Consider the following 15,294-nt stretch of genomic DNA (forward strand, 5'->3'; position numbering starts at 1 on the left):
CCAATGCCTCATTTTCTCTAGAAGGTGACCTGCCTGGGCTGGTAGTTATTGCTCAGGGAGAGCAGAGCATCGGCTGGTGAGGGGGGTGGGAGAGCTGGGGAACTGGGGTGGGGTGGGGTGTGGAGTGGCAGAGGGTGAGGACAGAAAAGAAATGTGTGGTTCTTGAAGGGACCATCTTTTGTTCCCTTGCTTGTGGTCAGAGCTGTACCAGGAAGATTGGCTCTGATTTAGAGGGAGCTTTGTGACCAGGTTAAGGCTGACCCACGATGCCCAACCTGGAATCCAAATTGAGTAGTTTTGAAAGGTTTATAAACAAAGTGGGTGCCTCTGGAGAGCTTAAATTTCTACATCACTTACATACTGGAGTGCGCAAGGATTAGAGCAGACAGAGGAGAGAGGGGACCCCCCCAGCTGCCCCCTAACCCGCTGTTCATATATGGGAACGACCCTCTAATTGTGGTCACTTAGGCTAAAAGTGGGCAGAAAACCCTCATTTGTCTGAACTGGATTGGGTTTCCTTGAACACTATGTCTGAAAGATAATTTAAAAATCACTCGAGGTTGTTCACAGTGGCCTCATCTCCCTTCTGAAACATACCAATTCCTGAAAAGTGGGAGTCCCCCCTCCCCGTCCCCGCTTGGGCTGTGTTCTTCTGTCGCAGGCTGGCTTGTTAGACCGTGCTCTAACGTGCCGATGCCATAATGCCTTTTATTAAAATGAGTTTCTGTGGAAAAGGTGGTTAGAGCAGCTGTCGCTGGTACCAGTTCTGATTTTTCTTTCTTTTTTTTCCCCCCAGGGGGGAGTGGCCGTAGCACATTCCTAGCTGGTGGTGAGTGGCTGTCATGATCTCGACAGCCCCGCTCTACAGCGGTGTGCTCAAGTGGACCAGTTCTGACCGAATTCGCATGTGTGGCATCAACGAGGAGAGGTGAGCGGGCTGGGGCGATGGCTGTCAGTGGCCTCTGGCTGGAGGGCAGTCACCAGAGGGCTGTCCCCAGCAGGACCTCAGGGAGGTGACGATGGATGCCCTCTAATTGTCCTTAGAGGAGATGGGATGGGACCATGTGAGTGACCTGCTCTGCCCTGCTGTCCCTGGCCACAGAAAGGTGAGGAGGCAGACGGATGGCCTTCTGTGCCGTGTATTTGTCTACCTGTTACGAGCTGTCGGATTGTGGGTAAGGGGTAAGCTTGGGGGACTATTGCAGGGGTGTTTCTCGCCACAGGTAGCTGCTGAGCACTTGCAATGGATTTTGTTAGACTTGAGATACAGCTATACAGGTAGCTCTGGCAGTGCAGTGTTCTAAGCATTCAGGTGCTACCATGATGGTTGGTAGTTCAAAGCCACCAGCTGCTCTGGAGGACCAAAATGGGGGCAGCCTGGGCCCTCAAAGTTTTACAGCCTTGGCAACCTTCTGAGGTGCTTCTGCTCTATCCTCCAGGTCCCTGTGAGTGAGAATGGATGGCAATGTTGGGGTTTTGTTTTGGGGTGGTTCTTTTTTGTAAATTTCACACCAGACTTTGAAGACTTGGTTAGCAAAAAAGGATGATAACAACTTCAATTTTTTTTTTTTTAATATTGATTCAAACAAACAGAATTTTGGAGTTCGGGAACATGTACATGATACTTGTGGTCTTTGATGGGAAGTTGGGAAGAAAGGCACTTTTTTTTTCTTTTTTCCTTTTTTTTGTATGTGTACCATCAAATCAGATCTGATTGGTACAGGAGGAGATTGCCCCTCCTTCTCCAGCAGAGCATCTGGTGGATTCGAACCATGTACCTCTGGGATTGCAGTGCAGCTTCTTGCCACTAAGCCACCAGAGCTCCCCTGGAATTTGAGTTTTGTTGTAGATTTTCCTCCCATTCTATCATATCTTTTCACATCCTTGGTCAGAGTGGTGGTGGTGGTAGCAGGTACCATCAAATGCTTCTGATCTGGTCTCAGTTAACCAAGTTTTCATGGAAGGTGAAAGTTGTGGTGCGTGCCTGATTGGGAGTGTGTGTGGGTGTGTGTGTACTTTTATGTTCACTAGAACACGTGGTTGACCAGGATATGCCAATTCCAGACCATGCCCCACACCAAGGCACTCAAATCGGCCTTTCATGTCTTAGTTTAGATTTTCCTAACCCTCGGCCAAGAGCTGTGTGTGGTGGCTGCAATGCCTTGCCCATTTTCAGGGAAGGTGCCACTCCACTATGCTTGTTGGTGTTTGACTGATGGTTCAATTAGTTGATTGTTTCCATTCTGATATAGCAGGTGAATCACCTAGAACACAGAATAGCGCTTACCCCGGGTTCAAGATCTGGAGTTTTCATGGGTAAATCTCAGAAGTGTGTGCAAGTGGGGGAGTAGCAATCATTTCGAAGAGAAAAGGGTTGAGTATGTTCATGTTTGCCTTCTTGTTCGGCTCTCAACGGGAGAAGTTACCTGCTTGTCTGAGAGTGAGGTTAAGGAGAACAAATCTTTTTTTTTCCTCCCTCTTTAAGCCTTTTTTGTGCTTGATGTCTTAATTTTTTTGTACTGAGGAACAAGTTAGAGGTGGACTTAAAAGGAATTTAATTTTAGAATGCACAAGTCAAGAACACAGAAAAGAAAACAGTCCTCAACTACAGAGTGAAAAAGGTAATCTTTGCGCACGAGAAGTATCCTGTCAACAGTCACTTAAGAAATGACGTGAGCGAAGGAAGGCCGCTGGTATTGATTTGTGGACGTGTGCGTAGGCGCCCTGGTGGTACAATGATTAAAACATTTGCCTGCTGTCTGAAAGGCCCAAGGTTTGAACCCACCAGCTGCTCTTCAGGGGATAGATGAAGTCATCGGATTCCATAAAGATTTCCAGTGCTGCAAGCCCTTTGGGGTCATTCTGCCCCATCCTATAGGGTTGCTCAGAGTTGGAATCTGCTTGAAGAACATGAATTTTTCAAAATACTCATTGATTGATGGGTTATGCCGATCTTGTTAAAAGTATTTGAGACTTAGATGAAGGGATCTGGACTGTAGTCTTCAAAGAGCCAGCAGACAAGATAACTTAGTTCACTATTCGTTACATTGTTGCTGTGTGTCTTTACTTTGATTCTGGCTCAAGGCAGCCCTGTGTGACAGAGTACCAATGTTATATAGGGTTTTCTAGGCTGTAACATCTTTATGGGAGCGGAATGCCAGCTCTTCCTCCTTGCAGAGGTACTGGGTAGGTCCAGACCTTTCTCCTAGCCCCTGCGTGATGTGACCATTGTACACCAGAGCCCCTTCCATTCCTTCGAAGTCCCTGCAAAGCCAGGAGCAGGGCATAGGCCTGGAGTCTGCTTTTTCTTTCTTACAGGACCTTCCTCGCGATGCTAAATCACCAAATAGGCCTGGTGGATAAGGTGACCTTTTAAACGTTGTCACTTCTGATCTCATCCACCCTTTATTGTCGCCTTCCCACCCCAGCCTAGGCTGCACTACAGCTGATTTCCAAAATGTGATCTCACCTTTTTTAAAAACCATCTTCCTCAGCATTTGACAACTTGTAGAGCATAGAGCTTGCAGGTTGAAAGCTGCACCTGGGGTTTGGTGTTTTCAGGTTTGGCTTTAAGGCTGTCTGGCTTTGGCATGCAGGGCTGCAGGTACCAGGAGCATGGACTTTTGCTGGCCCCAGGCAGCTGGCTCTACCCAGGCCATCAGCGAAATCTCTCCCCTGGCGTGTTTGCTTCCTTTTCGGTATTCTTTCATTCCTCCATCCTGTAGAGGTTTCTTATACGGAGTGAGGTCAAATTAACAGTCACATGAGGTAGATTGGCAGTGAGAGTGAGGGGATTCTAGAAGCAAGAATGAAGACTTCCTGGCAAAATCAGGGACAGCTTCCTAGAAGGCAGTGCCACGTGAGCAGTTTGGTCTGTGGGGGCTCTGGCTGGGATAGAAGATCTTGGCATGGTGGGACTTGAAGTGGACGAAGGCTGCTGGGGCTGCAAGTAAGGAACCTTGCGTGTGCTGGGCTGTATGTTTCTGTGAGCTCTGTTGTCAGGGCCCAGTAGGATCTGAGAAGAGGCGCAGTTTGATGGTGGTGCTAGCCTGTGAGAATCAGGAGCAGCCAGCCTGGGAGACTGTGGCCATTTCTGGTTTAAGTTCAGCATCCTGGCACAGTGGGGGCATCTGTGGTGGGACGAAAGCAGCGGACTTGCTTTTCAGGCATGACTGGAGCTGGCCTTGAGCCCTGCTCCTTCTGCCTCCCCAGCCCCACAGCAGCCCTCTAGCCCTGCCCCTAGCCCCAACTCCAGCCTGGGTCATCTTGTAACCTATTCCCATCCCAGAGTGGGAACGCCTGCTCAGCTGTACTCACTTCTTAGTGGTAAGGAGCCGTGCTGCCATCCCACAGGCATGTGGTTCGAATCCACCAGTTGCTCTGCAGGAGACAGATGGGCAGTCTCCTTCTGTGTGATTTACAGCCTCTGAAAGCCCTCTGGAGGGTCAGCTCTGAGTGAGTTCCAACTCAATGGTACATCACATAGCACCTCCCCAAGCTTCAGGGGCTGGTACTTCATGTGGGTGGGTAGAGATGTGAGTCAGGTCAGAGTGGCTAGGACTGCTCCTACTCTCATTACCATTATGGTGGCTGGTGCCGTGCGATTTCCTGCAGGTGGGAACTGAGCAGGGAGGTCTAGGTCTGCAGCGCGCTCCCCTCTGGATGGTCAGGAGGCTGGAGAACCCCAAGGGACCATGTCTCCTCTAAGCAGTCCCCTCTGTGGGGGTCAGTGAAGCAGAAACTCGACTTGTCCCCACACCTGTCCTTCCCCTCAAAACTGTGTCTGGGAAGTCTAGTGGGAAATGCTGGTGCTGGTCGAGGCTGGGTATGGATCTGGCTTTCATGGTCTCTTAAGGATTGATGTGAATGTATTTCTTCCTTTTCCTTTAGGCCCTTTTTGTTTGTGACTGGCATTCCAGGCTAGCAGTGGACCCCTCCCATTTCTGCCTTCCAGGCCGTCTTTAAAGGGCCTGAGCTTTCTCCCCACCCACCCACCTCTTACCCTTTCCTTTCTCTCATCACAGGTGCCATTGGGAGTAAGAGTAGGACCGGTTCTGTGGGTGGATGGTTGTCCTCTCACTCGTTGGCCTTGGTCCCCAAAGGTGCCCTGACTGCTCTTTGGTGAGACAGGAGTTGACTCCTTCAGGGACTTTGTTCTAGAGAAAAGGCAGAGTTAAACCCAAGCACAGTGAGCTCTGGTGGCCTAGTGGCAAGAAGCTGCAACTACAGTCTTAGAGGTGCATGGTTCAAATCCACCAGATGCTCTGCTGGAGAAGGAGGAACAATCTCCTCCTGTACCAGTCAGATCTGATTTGACGGTACACACCAAAAATAATGAAATAAAATAAATTAAAAAAAAAACAAACAACACCCAAGCACAGCCCCTTTCCCTAGAGGCGCCGAACATTCTAGGGGCTTCGGCCCGTCGGAGAAGCATGTGTTGGGCCTTTCTTCTGTGACTGTTCTTACTGTTCCTGCCTCATCTTCCCTGGGGCAAGGGACAGTACCTTCTGTGCTTAAGACCATAAAGCACTCACCTGTCAGTGAGTGGGTCTTTAGGACCCAGCTCTCCCTTGGGCCTCCAGCCCTTCCTTCCCTCTAGTGTGTGCTAACCCATATTGGAGGTCCACGGCTGTGAGGGCCTTCCATGTGGGCTGAACGTGAATGTGGTAGTGCTGGAGTCAGCAGCTCAGCTCCCTATGGACTATGCCACCAGCGCGCCCCCGTGGTGGTGCTTGGGAGGCAGAGGGGGCTTGTTGACATGAGAGGTGATGGGCTTAGGCAGTGGTGCAGGGATAGGAGAGAGGGCATGATGGGCTTAGGCAGTGGTGCAGGGATAGGAGAGAAGGCATGATGGTCTTAGGCAGTTGCCCAAGGATAGGAGAGAGGTCGTTTGCCAGGAGCTGGGAGATGTGCTGAAAAAGAGGCCACGTCGGAAGGAGCACCTTTCCGATTCCTCCGAGCACCCATTGACCTAGTGGCTATGTAGCATCGTAACACGCGTTAGTAAGTGCTGGCTGCTCCAGACACAGCCGACTAAGGGACAAGTCACACCGAAGACGCACGACACAGTGAGGCTATCCCCAGGTGACTTGTCGAAAGACTGTCCCCATCGGCCCCCCGGCCCAGCCTTCCTCATGGGCTTTAAATAAGACACTGTCTTGAGCATCCCAGGGCGTCACCTTGATGGGGAAGGCCTGGTGCTTTCGTGTGCCTATCCCTTGAGACCTGGCGAGAGCCCCAGAATCCCCGGGAGACAGCCTGGAAAAGGCATCTGGACTTCTTCACAGGAATCTGCAGACCTGGGCACAGAGGGCCCCAGCTTGCGATCTGAGTTCCCCATCTCCCCTTCTCATCTTGTGTGTTTCCCACAAGTCATTGAGAGAAACAAGGCGGGGAGGTGCTGGGGGCTGGGGTGGGGGGAGCCAGGCAGGTAGAAGCCACCGGGAAGCAGGTGGTGACCCCTCAAGCTGTACCTCATGGCCTTTCTCTGTTGTGTCCCCCCCACTAGAAGAGCACCTCTTTCTGATGAAGAGTCTACGACAGGTGACTGCCAGCACTTTGGATCTCAGGAGTTTTGTGTCAGTAGCAGTTTTTCCAAGGTAAGGGGACACGTGCCACCACCTGCCGCCCACCAGAGGGTGGAGCTTTGCTATCTGGGTAACAGACCCGGCTGGTGGACCCAAAGAGGGCGATGGGAGAACGGCCAGGGTGTTGGTTGCCAGTGTTATTGCAGCTGGGACAGAAATTGGTGGCTGCCTTCCGTGTCTGCCAAGATACGGTGGGTAGAGTTGCGGACAGGGCCAGCAGAGGTCTCTCAGGGACCCAGGGACACTTGTCCCCTCCACAGGGACCCAGCTGAGATGCATGTCACCCTGTCATTGCAGGTGGAGCTCACAGCGGTTGGTAGTGGCAGCAGTGCCCGGGGGGCGGACCCAGATGGCAGCTCAGCGGAAAAACTTGGGCACAAATCTGAAGAGAAAACTGACGATGCCCAGCCTAAACTGGACTATGCTGGAAATGTGGCAGCGGCTGAGGGCCTCCTGGTGCCACTGAGCAGCCCCGGGGACGGGCTCAAGCTGCCCCCTCCAGAGGGCACTGAGGCTGGAGGTAGCAGGGCCGACTGCTCCTGGACACCCAGCAACCCCCAGATGAGCAAGCCGGGTGATTGCTCCGTCCCTGGGGCCAAGGTGCTGGACACCAGGCACAATGTTGGGGAGAAGAACACTTTCATTCTGGCAACTCTGGGAACTGGAGTCCCCGTGGAGGGGACCTTGCCTCTGGTGACCACTAACTTCAGCCCACTGCCCACCCCCATCTGCCCCCCTGCCCCCGGCTCGGCCTCTGTCCCCCCATCTGTCCCGGATCCATTCCAGGTCCCCCTCTCCGTCCCTGCCCCAGTGCCTCACTCTGGGCTCGTCCCTGTCCAAGTCACCACTTCGGTTCCAGCGTCCTCGTCTCCCTTAGCGCCCGTCCCAGCCCTGGCCCCGGCTCCACCAGCAGTGCCCACGATTCTCTCTGATTCTAACCCCCTTTCGGTTTCGGCCTCGGTCTTGGTGCCAGTGCCAGCTTCTGCCCCGCCTTCGGGCCCAGTCCCGCTCTCCGCACCCACCCCTGCACCCCTCTCAGTCCCCGTCTCGGCGCTGATCCAGGCTCCTGTGCCCCCTTCAGCCCCCACCTTGGTCCTGGCTCCTGTCCCCACTCCGGTCCTGGCCCCCATGCCCGATTCCACACCCCCAGCAGCCCCTGCGCCTCCATCTGTGCCGATGCCCACTCCGACCCCCTCCTCTGGCCCACCCTCGACTCCCACCCTCATCCCAGCCTTTGCCCCGACACCGGTGCCTGCGCCCACTCCGGCCCCCATCTTCACGCCGGCCCCGACGCCCATGCCGGCTGCCACGCCAGCTGTCATCCCCACCTCAGCGCCCATCCCAGCCTCCTTTAGCTTGAGCCGAGTGTGTTTTCCTACCGCCCAGGCGCCAGCTATGCAAAAAGTGCCGCTGTCCTTCCAGCCGGGGACAGTGCTGACCCCAAGCCAGCCGTTGGTCTATATCCCGCCACCAAGCTGTGGGCAACCGCTCAGCGTGGCCACGCTGCCCACCACGCTGGGCGTCTCCTCCACTCTCACGCTCCCCGTCCTGCCGTCCTACCTGCAGGACAGATGTCTCCCTGGCGTGCTGGCCTCCCCGGAGCTGCGGTCTTACCCGTATGCCTTCTCTGTGGCCCGGCCTCTGACCTCAGACTCCAAGCTGGTGTCTCTGGAGGTCAACAGACTCCCCGGTGCGTCCCCATCTGGCAACCCCGGCACCCAGGCCGCGCCTGATGGGGCCCCCGGGACTTTGGCAGACACGTCCCTCTCCACCACTTCTGCCAAGGTGCTGCCCACCCCACAGCCAACTCTGCTGCCAGCCCCCAGCGTGAGCGCAGCCCCACCGCACCCCACCAAGATGCCAGGTGGCACTGAGCAGCAAACAGAAGGGACTTCTGTTACCTTCTCGCCCCTCAAGTCGCCTCCGCAGCTGGAGCGAGAGATGGCTTCTCCCCCCGAGTGCAGTGAGATGCCCCTGGACCTCTCCTCCAAGTCCAACCGCCAGAAGCTCCCGCTGCCGAACCAGCGCAAGACGCCCCCCATGCCCGTGCTGACCCCCGTGCACACCAGCAGCAAGGCCCTCCTCTCCACAGTGCTGTCCAGGTCCCAGCGCACCACCCAGGCTGCCGGCAGCGGCGTCACCTCTTGCCTGGGTGCCACGTCCTCACCCTTCGTCATCTTTCCGGAGATCGTGCGGAACGGGGACCCTAGCACCTGGGTGAAGAACTCCACCGCGCTCATCAGCGCCATTCCCGGCACCTATGTGGGGGTGGCCAACCCAGTGCCTGCCTCCCTGCTGCTGAACAAGGACGCCAACCCGGGCCTCCCCCGAGACCCCCGCCACCTCCCCAAGCAGGAGCCCATCTCCATCATTGACCAAGGCGAGCCTAAGAACACTGGTGCCCCCTGCAGCAAGAAGGGCGGCCAGGCTGGTACTGAGGGACAGCCGAGCACAGTTAAACGGTATCCCCCAGCGCGCATCGCCCCCGGGCTGCCGGGGTGCCAGACCAAGGAGCTGTCCTGGAAGCCCACAGGGCAGGCAAACATTTACCCACGGTGCCAGGTCAATGGCAAAGCCACCAGCACCCAGGTCCTGCCTGTTGGCTGGTCACCGTACCACCAGGCATCTCTGCTTTCCATTGGCATCTCCAGTGCTGGGCAGCTGGTCCCCAGTCAGGGAGTGCCCATCAGGCCCACCAGCGTGGTCTCGGAGTTTTCTGGGGGGCCACCTCTCAGCTCAGGTGAGGCTGTGCATGGACTGCCCGAGGGGCAGCCCAGGCCTGGGGCCCCCTTTGCTCCAGAGCAGGACACAGTCACCAAGAACAAAACGTGCCGGATCGCTGCCAAGCCTTACGAAGAACAAATCAATCCTGTCGTCCTGACTCTCAGCCCGCAGACGGGGACCCTGGCCCTGTCTGTTCAGCCCAGTGGGGGGGACGCCAGAGCGAACAAGGGTCCTGAGGAATCGGAGACCCACCCCTGCCCCGACAGTGCTCCTAAAATGGAAGGCCCCCAAGGGGCCTGTGGCCTGAAAGCTGCTGGAGACACAAAACCCAAGAACCAAGTGCTGGCCACCTACATGTCCCACGAGCTGGTCCTGCCCACCCCCCAAAACCTGCGCAAGCTGCCCGAGCTGCCTTTGCTACCTCATGACAGCCACCCCAAGGAACTCGTCTTGGACGTGGTTCCAAGCGGCAAGAGGGCCTCTGGCACAGAGCTGTCGCAGCTTGGAAGCCAGGTGGATCTGGGACGAGTGAAAATGGAGAAGGTGGACGGCGACGTGGTCTTCAATCTAGCCCCCTGCCTCCGGGCCGATGGCCTCCATGCGGCTGCCCCGAGGGGCCAGGCCGAGGTCAGAGGCAAGGGTGGACAGGCCCGAGTGAAACAGGAAAGCGTCGGGGTTTTTACCTGCAAGAACAAGTGGCAGCCAGACGACGTGGCCGAATCCCTGGCAGCCAAGAAAGTGAAGTGCGGCAAAGAGAAGGAAAGCGAAGAGCAGCCACCGCCACAACCCAAGCCCGTAGCCCGGAGTTCTCATGGACCCAAGGTGAGTGAATGCCGGGTGAGATGGAGGACAGGGCTGGGACCCTACCCTTGGCCTTGGCTCCCAGCCTGGTGGTCCCTCGCAAATGCTCTCGACTGGCTCTGTGAACGGCGGGATTTTGTAAAGAATGCTCTACCATCTCCTCCTTTGCTTGTGTTGTTCATCTGTGACACTAGGGACTGGGGGGTGGAACTTTCATGCACTTTGTGGACTTTGGAAACTGAGTTGTCCATGGATACTAGGGAACCCCCTATCCCAGGTGCTGTTGGAAGGCAGAAGGAGGTATTGGTGAGGGAGGTTGATTCATAGAAGGGCCTTTTCTTGAATACCACTTCTTCCTTTTCCTGGACTGCGATAGCTGCTGGCCCTGAGAACTGGGGACCCAGCAAGGGAGAGGGTGATTCCTTGCACCGTTGCAGAGGACCAGCTTCGGGTGTATCTGAGGGCCTGTGGGACCAGACGTGATTTGGTTTCAGAGCTAGCCCACCAGTGCATCTGCTCACCTAACCCTTGGGTTAGCAGTGTGAGGTTTGGGGCTCTGTGGAATTTAATGTACAAGGCAGGTGGGCTCCTGGAGGCCTTTTGTTTAACTTTTTTAAAAATTAATTTTAATGGAAGTTTACAGAGACTTAGGGTTTCCAGTCATTCATTGTTGCAGCACCTGGAGTTCTTGGTGAATCTTCATTCATGTATTGCTTTTCTTTTTAAAAAATTTTTTTAAATTTTGTTTTTTGTGTATGTATCATAAAATTGCATCTGAATGGTACAGAAAGAGATTGCCCCTCCTTCTCCAGCAGAGCATCTGGTGGATTCAAACTGTGTACCTCTGGGATTGCAGGGCAGCTTCTTGCCACTAGGCCACCAGAGCTCTCTCATGTATTGCTTTTTTATTGTAAGGAATACCACTAACAAAAACTTGGTTATTCCACATTGAAAACAGAAACTCGGAAGGTGAACTCAGAAGCCCAGGGAGCAGTAAGTGTAGTGAGGGAGGAAGCTTGAAAAAAGGAGAGCGAAAAAGGTCCCATAACTCGAAGGAAGCAGTCCCTGCCACTGGATTGTACAAGTAGAAACTGTCGAGTTGGTGGGGTTCTACTATGTATGTTCTTGGCATTTGTTGTTAGGTGTCTTTGTGTCACCTGGGACCCATAGCAACCCTATGTACAGTGGCTCTGAGTCCTTCCCTGTCCTGAGCCAGTCTCACTGACTCCAATATACCCACCCCCATTGCCCCAGTTACTGTATCGATACATCTCATCGAGGGTCTTCCTGTCTTGCAATGTCCCTCCACCCTTCCAAGCATGATGTTCTTTCTCCAAGGATCAGTCCCTCCTGGCCATGTGCCCAAAGTAAGTGAGACAGAGCTTCAAAATCCTAGCCTCCAGGGAGAAACTTGGTTTCACCCTTTCCAAGACAGACCTGTTTGTTCTCTTGGCAGTCCATGGTATGTTTAAGACTCTTCTCCAGCACCACAACTCAAAGACATTGATTCTTCAGTCATCCTTAGTCGATGTCCAGCTCACTGATGCATAAAAGTAATGGCCTTGATCAGGAGCACCTCAGTCCCTAGACTGACATTGTTGCTTCTCAGTACTCTAGAAATATTTTTACAACTGCCATTTTAACCAATTTTATGTATATTATTCAAGTGACATTCATTACATTCCCTGTGTTTACAGCCACTTCTTGTCTTGAGTCGGAATCTACTCAAAGCTGACCCTCCAGGGAGATTTCAGAGGTGGTAAATCACATCGGAATTGATTGCCCATCATTCTCCTGTGGTACACCTGGTGGATTCAAACTGTGTACCTTTGGCAGCATGAGTTCTTACTGCTAAGCCATGCATTTCTTAAAAGGTTTTTTCCAAGTTTTTAGCTTGTTATTGAGAACATGCACAGAAAAAGGTACATTGATTAAACTGTTGTATACATACAATTTGGTGACACTGACTACACCCAGTTATGTAATCATTCTTGCCTCTTTTTCTGAATTTTTCTTCCCCTGCTAACATACACTCCCAGGCCCCTAAAGTCCCCATATAATTGTGTGAGTTGTTAATCTTTCTAAAAGTTTTTCATTACTCCAAAGAAAACTTCATCAATAATTCACTATGTTGCCCTCTCCCAGCCCTTGGTAGCACTAACAACTTTAAAAAATTTATTGTGACACAAATGTGTCTAACAAAGTCTTCACCATGTCAACATTTTTTTTACATGTACTAGTTAGTGACAAGTGAGTAGTGTAGTGGCAAGAAGCTGTGTTGTAATCCCGAAGGCATGCAGTTCGAATCCACCAGCAGCTCCATGGGAGAAGGATGGGCATTCTCCTCCCATGCAGTTAACTGCCTCTGAAAACCCACCAGAGGGTCAGCTATGGGTCAATTCCAACTCAGTGGTACACAGCAACAACAATCGGTGACAGTTCTAGGCACAGAGATGGGCCAGGAGGATTTGACTCCAACCCAAGTCATTCTCCAGAGGGCGTCTGGAAACCACTTATGCTCCAGTGGCAGAGCTCTGTTGACCTAGTGGTAAGAAGCGGCACTGCAATCTCAAAGGAACACAGTTTGAATCCACGAGGATGGGCAGTCTCCTCCCATGTATGTGAATTACTGCCTCCAAAACCCCACTGGAAGGTCAGTTATGAGTCAGTCCTGACTCAAAGGCACCCCAAAACAACAGCAGCAGTGCTCTGGGGAGATTCTTTAAGTAGCCCAGGAGAGTTGTTAGGTGCCATCAAGTCTGCTACCATTCAGAGCAACCCTGTGAACAACACATCTGAACCTTACCTTATCCTCTGTCGTCCTCATCGTTTCAGATATACTGTGTCAGTCCATCTTGTTGAGGGGCTTCCTGTCTTTCTCTGACCTTCCACCTTTCCCTGCATGATGTCTGTTTTCCAGAGGCTGGCCCCCATCTTCAGAGTACTTGAAGTTTTGTTAGTATGCCTTGACATAGGCTACTGAGAAATCTCATGGATGGATTTCCAGCCAGAACGCCATGAATTGATTTATAGCCAAAGTCTGTAGAGCCATTTTGGGGGACTATATGCCTCTTTGAGAAGCTGCTGGGAGTTATGAACGCTCCATAGAAGATTGACCTGAGAATCTTGGTGATTATTTCAGGAGGTTTGTGGAACTAGCCTTTCCCTAAAGCCCATCTCTGGGGATGAGAACCCCCAGCGTTGAGTGTACACAGGTCTTACTCAGCCTCACAGCCACCTCTGTGTGTCAGAGATGTGAGCGGAGACACAGAGGTCACAGCATAGATGATATTCTGCTCAGTTAGTCTAGTAGGCTGCCCTTGGCAGGGATACCAAAACCAGCCAGCCAACTCAGTGCCATCAAGTTGATTTTGACTCCTAGTTACCTGATAGAACAGCCTAGAACTTCCTCCTAGGGTGTCCAAGGCTGTCTGTTTTTGCGGAAGCAGACTGCCACATCTCTCTCCCTTTGGAAGACTGATGGATGTGAACCACCGACCTTTAGTTAGCAGTTGAGCTTCTATCCACTGCTCCGGCAAGGCTCTTTTGGTCGTAATGCAACTAACAATTAATGTTGGTAGAGTTGTTAACACTGAACTCCTACACCGAGTGCTTTTCAGAAATGCTGGTGAAAAATAGCTGTAACATACCATTGGGTGTTGTAAACATTTTTTCAATGTACAACTCAGTGACGTCTCTTATACTTCGCCTGTTGCACAACCATCACTACTATCCATTTTTAATGTTCCTCAGATCCTGATACAGAAACCCAAGGCCCCTTAATGAAATGACTCCCCATTTCCCCATCCACTGCTCCAGTGTTGATCTGACTCATAGCCACCAGAAACACGCCATTGGGTTTCCAAGGCTGTAAATCTTTACTGGAGGAGACTGCCCATTGTCCTCTCACGGATTGCCTGGTGGATTTGAACTATTGATCTTTCAGTTTGCAGCCTGACGAGTCTTATATTATGCCACCAGTGCTCCTGTTTCCCCCTCAGTCTCTGGTAAACCACCCCATAGAGGTGGACAGTGAATAAGGATGACAAAAGAAGAATTTATACCTTTGAGTTGTGGTATTGGAGGAAAGTACTGAACATCTCATGGATGGCCAAGAGAACAGATAGGTCTTGGAGAAGGTGCAGCCAGAGTGCTCCTTGGAGGCAAAGATGATAAATCATCGTCTTACACACTTAGGTTATATTGCTAGGAGAGGCTATTCCTTGGAGAGGGACTTCATGCTTACAAAGGTAGAGGGCCAGCGAAGGAGAGGAAGACCCTCAACCAGATGGGTTGACACAGTGACTGCAACAATGGTTTTGAGTGTCTTAGAGACTGTGAGGGTGACACAGGATAGGACAGGGTTCAGATGTGTTGTTCAGACCTTCAGAGGGTCTCTTTGGGTCACACTCAACTCAGTGGCACCAAGCAACAACTGGTAAAATCTCCAAGAAACTGGTTACCACACCTTCCTAGTTCTACGTCTTTCCGTATAAGTGGAATAATATAATATTCATCCTTTTGTGACTGGCTCATTTCAGCCAGTGTATTCTCAGTGTTTATCCCTGTTATAGTATGTATCACAATTTCATTTCTCTTTAAGGAATGCTAATATTTCATTGTGTGTACACGCCACCTTTTGTGTAGCCATTCCATGTGGTGATGGACGCCTTGATTATTTCTGTCCTCTGCTTACTATGTACAGTGCTGCAGTGAACATTAATATGCAAGTATCTGTGCTCCAACTCAAGACTTGGAGATAAATATCAGGAGTCCCTGGGGTGAAGGGTTAAGTACTTGTTTATTAGCCACACCTGAGGTTGGTGGTTCGAACCCACCTCGAGGTGCATCAGAAGAAAAGCTTGGTAGTCTGTCTGCTTTCAAAAGATCACGGCCTTGAAAAATCCAATGGAGCTCAGTTCCACTCTGATACGCATGGGGCTGCCATGAGTTAGAATTGCCTCGACGGCAACTGGATTGGTTTTTTTCAGGGGAGTATGAACATATACATGATGCCTTTGGACTGTGGTGTTGGAGAGCAGTGCTGGACATCCCACAAACTGCCAAAAGCACAAGCAGATATGTCTTGGAAAAGGTACAACGAGAGTGGTGAAGCTTTGTTCTTCATAATTTGGACACGGTGCTGGGAGGGCTTGGTGCTTGGAGAGAGACATCATAC

General features: G+C 52.2%; 1 protein-coding gene across 1 annotated transcript in view; it reads left to right on the top strand.

The window, feature by feature from the left end:
• The first annotated feature begins 842 nt into the window (after window positions 1-842).
• BCORL1 (BCL6 corepressor-like 1) overlaps window positions 843-15,294 on the top strand; it is a 56,788-nt gene continuing 42,336 nt past the window's right edge. The window contains exons 1-3 of the mRNA XM_006881787.1: window positions 843-928; window positions 6,512-6,602; window positions 6,888-10,136. Coding sequence (XP_006881849.1) covers window positions 843-928; window positions 6,512-6,602; window positions 6,888-10,136 — 3,426 coding nt within the window. The remainder of the gene's footprint in view (window positions 929-6,511; window positions 6,603-6,887; window positions 10,137-15,294) is intronic.

The sequence above is a fragment of the Elephantulus edwardii genome, unplaced genomic scaffold, assembly GCF_000299155.1.
Source record: "Elephantulus edwardii isolate Elephantulus edwardi_28Jun2011 unplaced genomic scaffold, EleEdw1.0 scaffold00016, whole genome shotgun sequence".
NCBI lineage: Eukaryota > Metazoa > Chordata > Mammalia > Macroscelidea > Macroscelididae > Elephantulus > Elephantulus edwardii.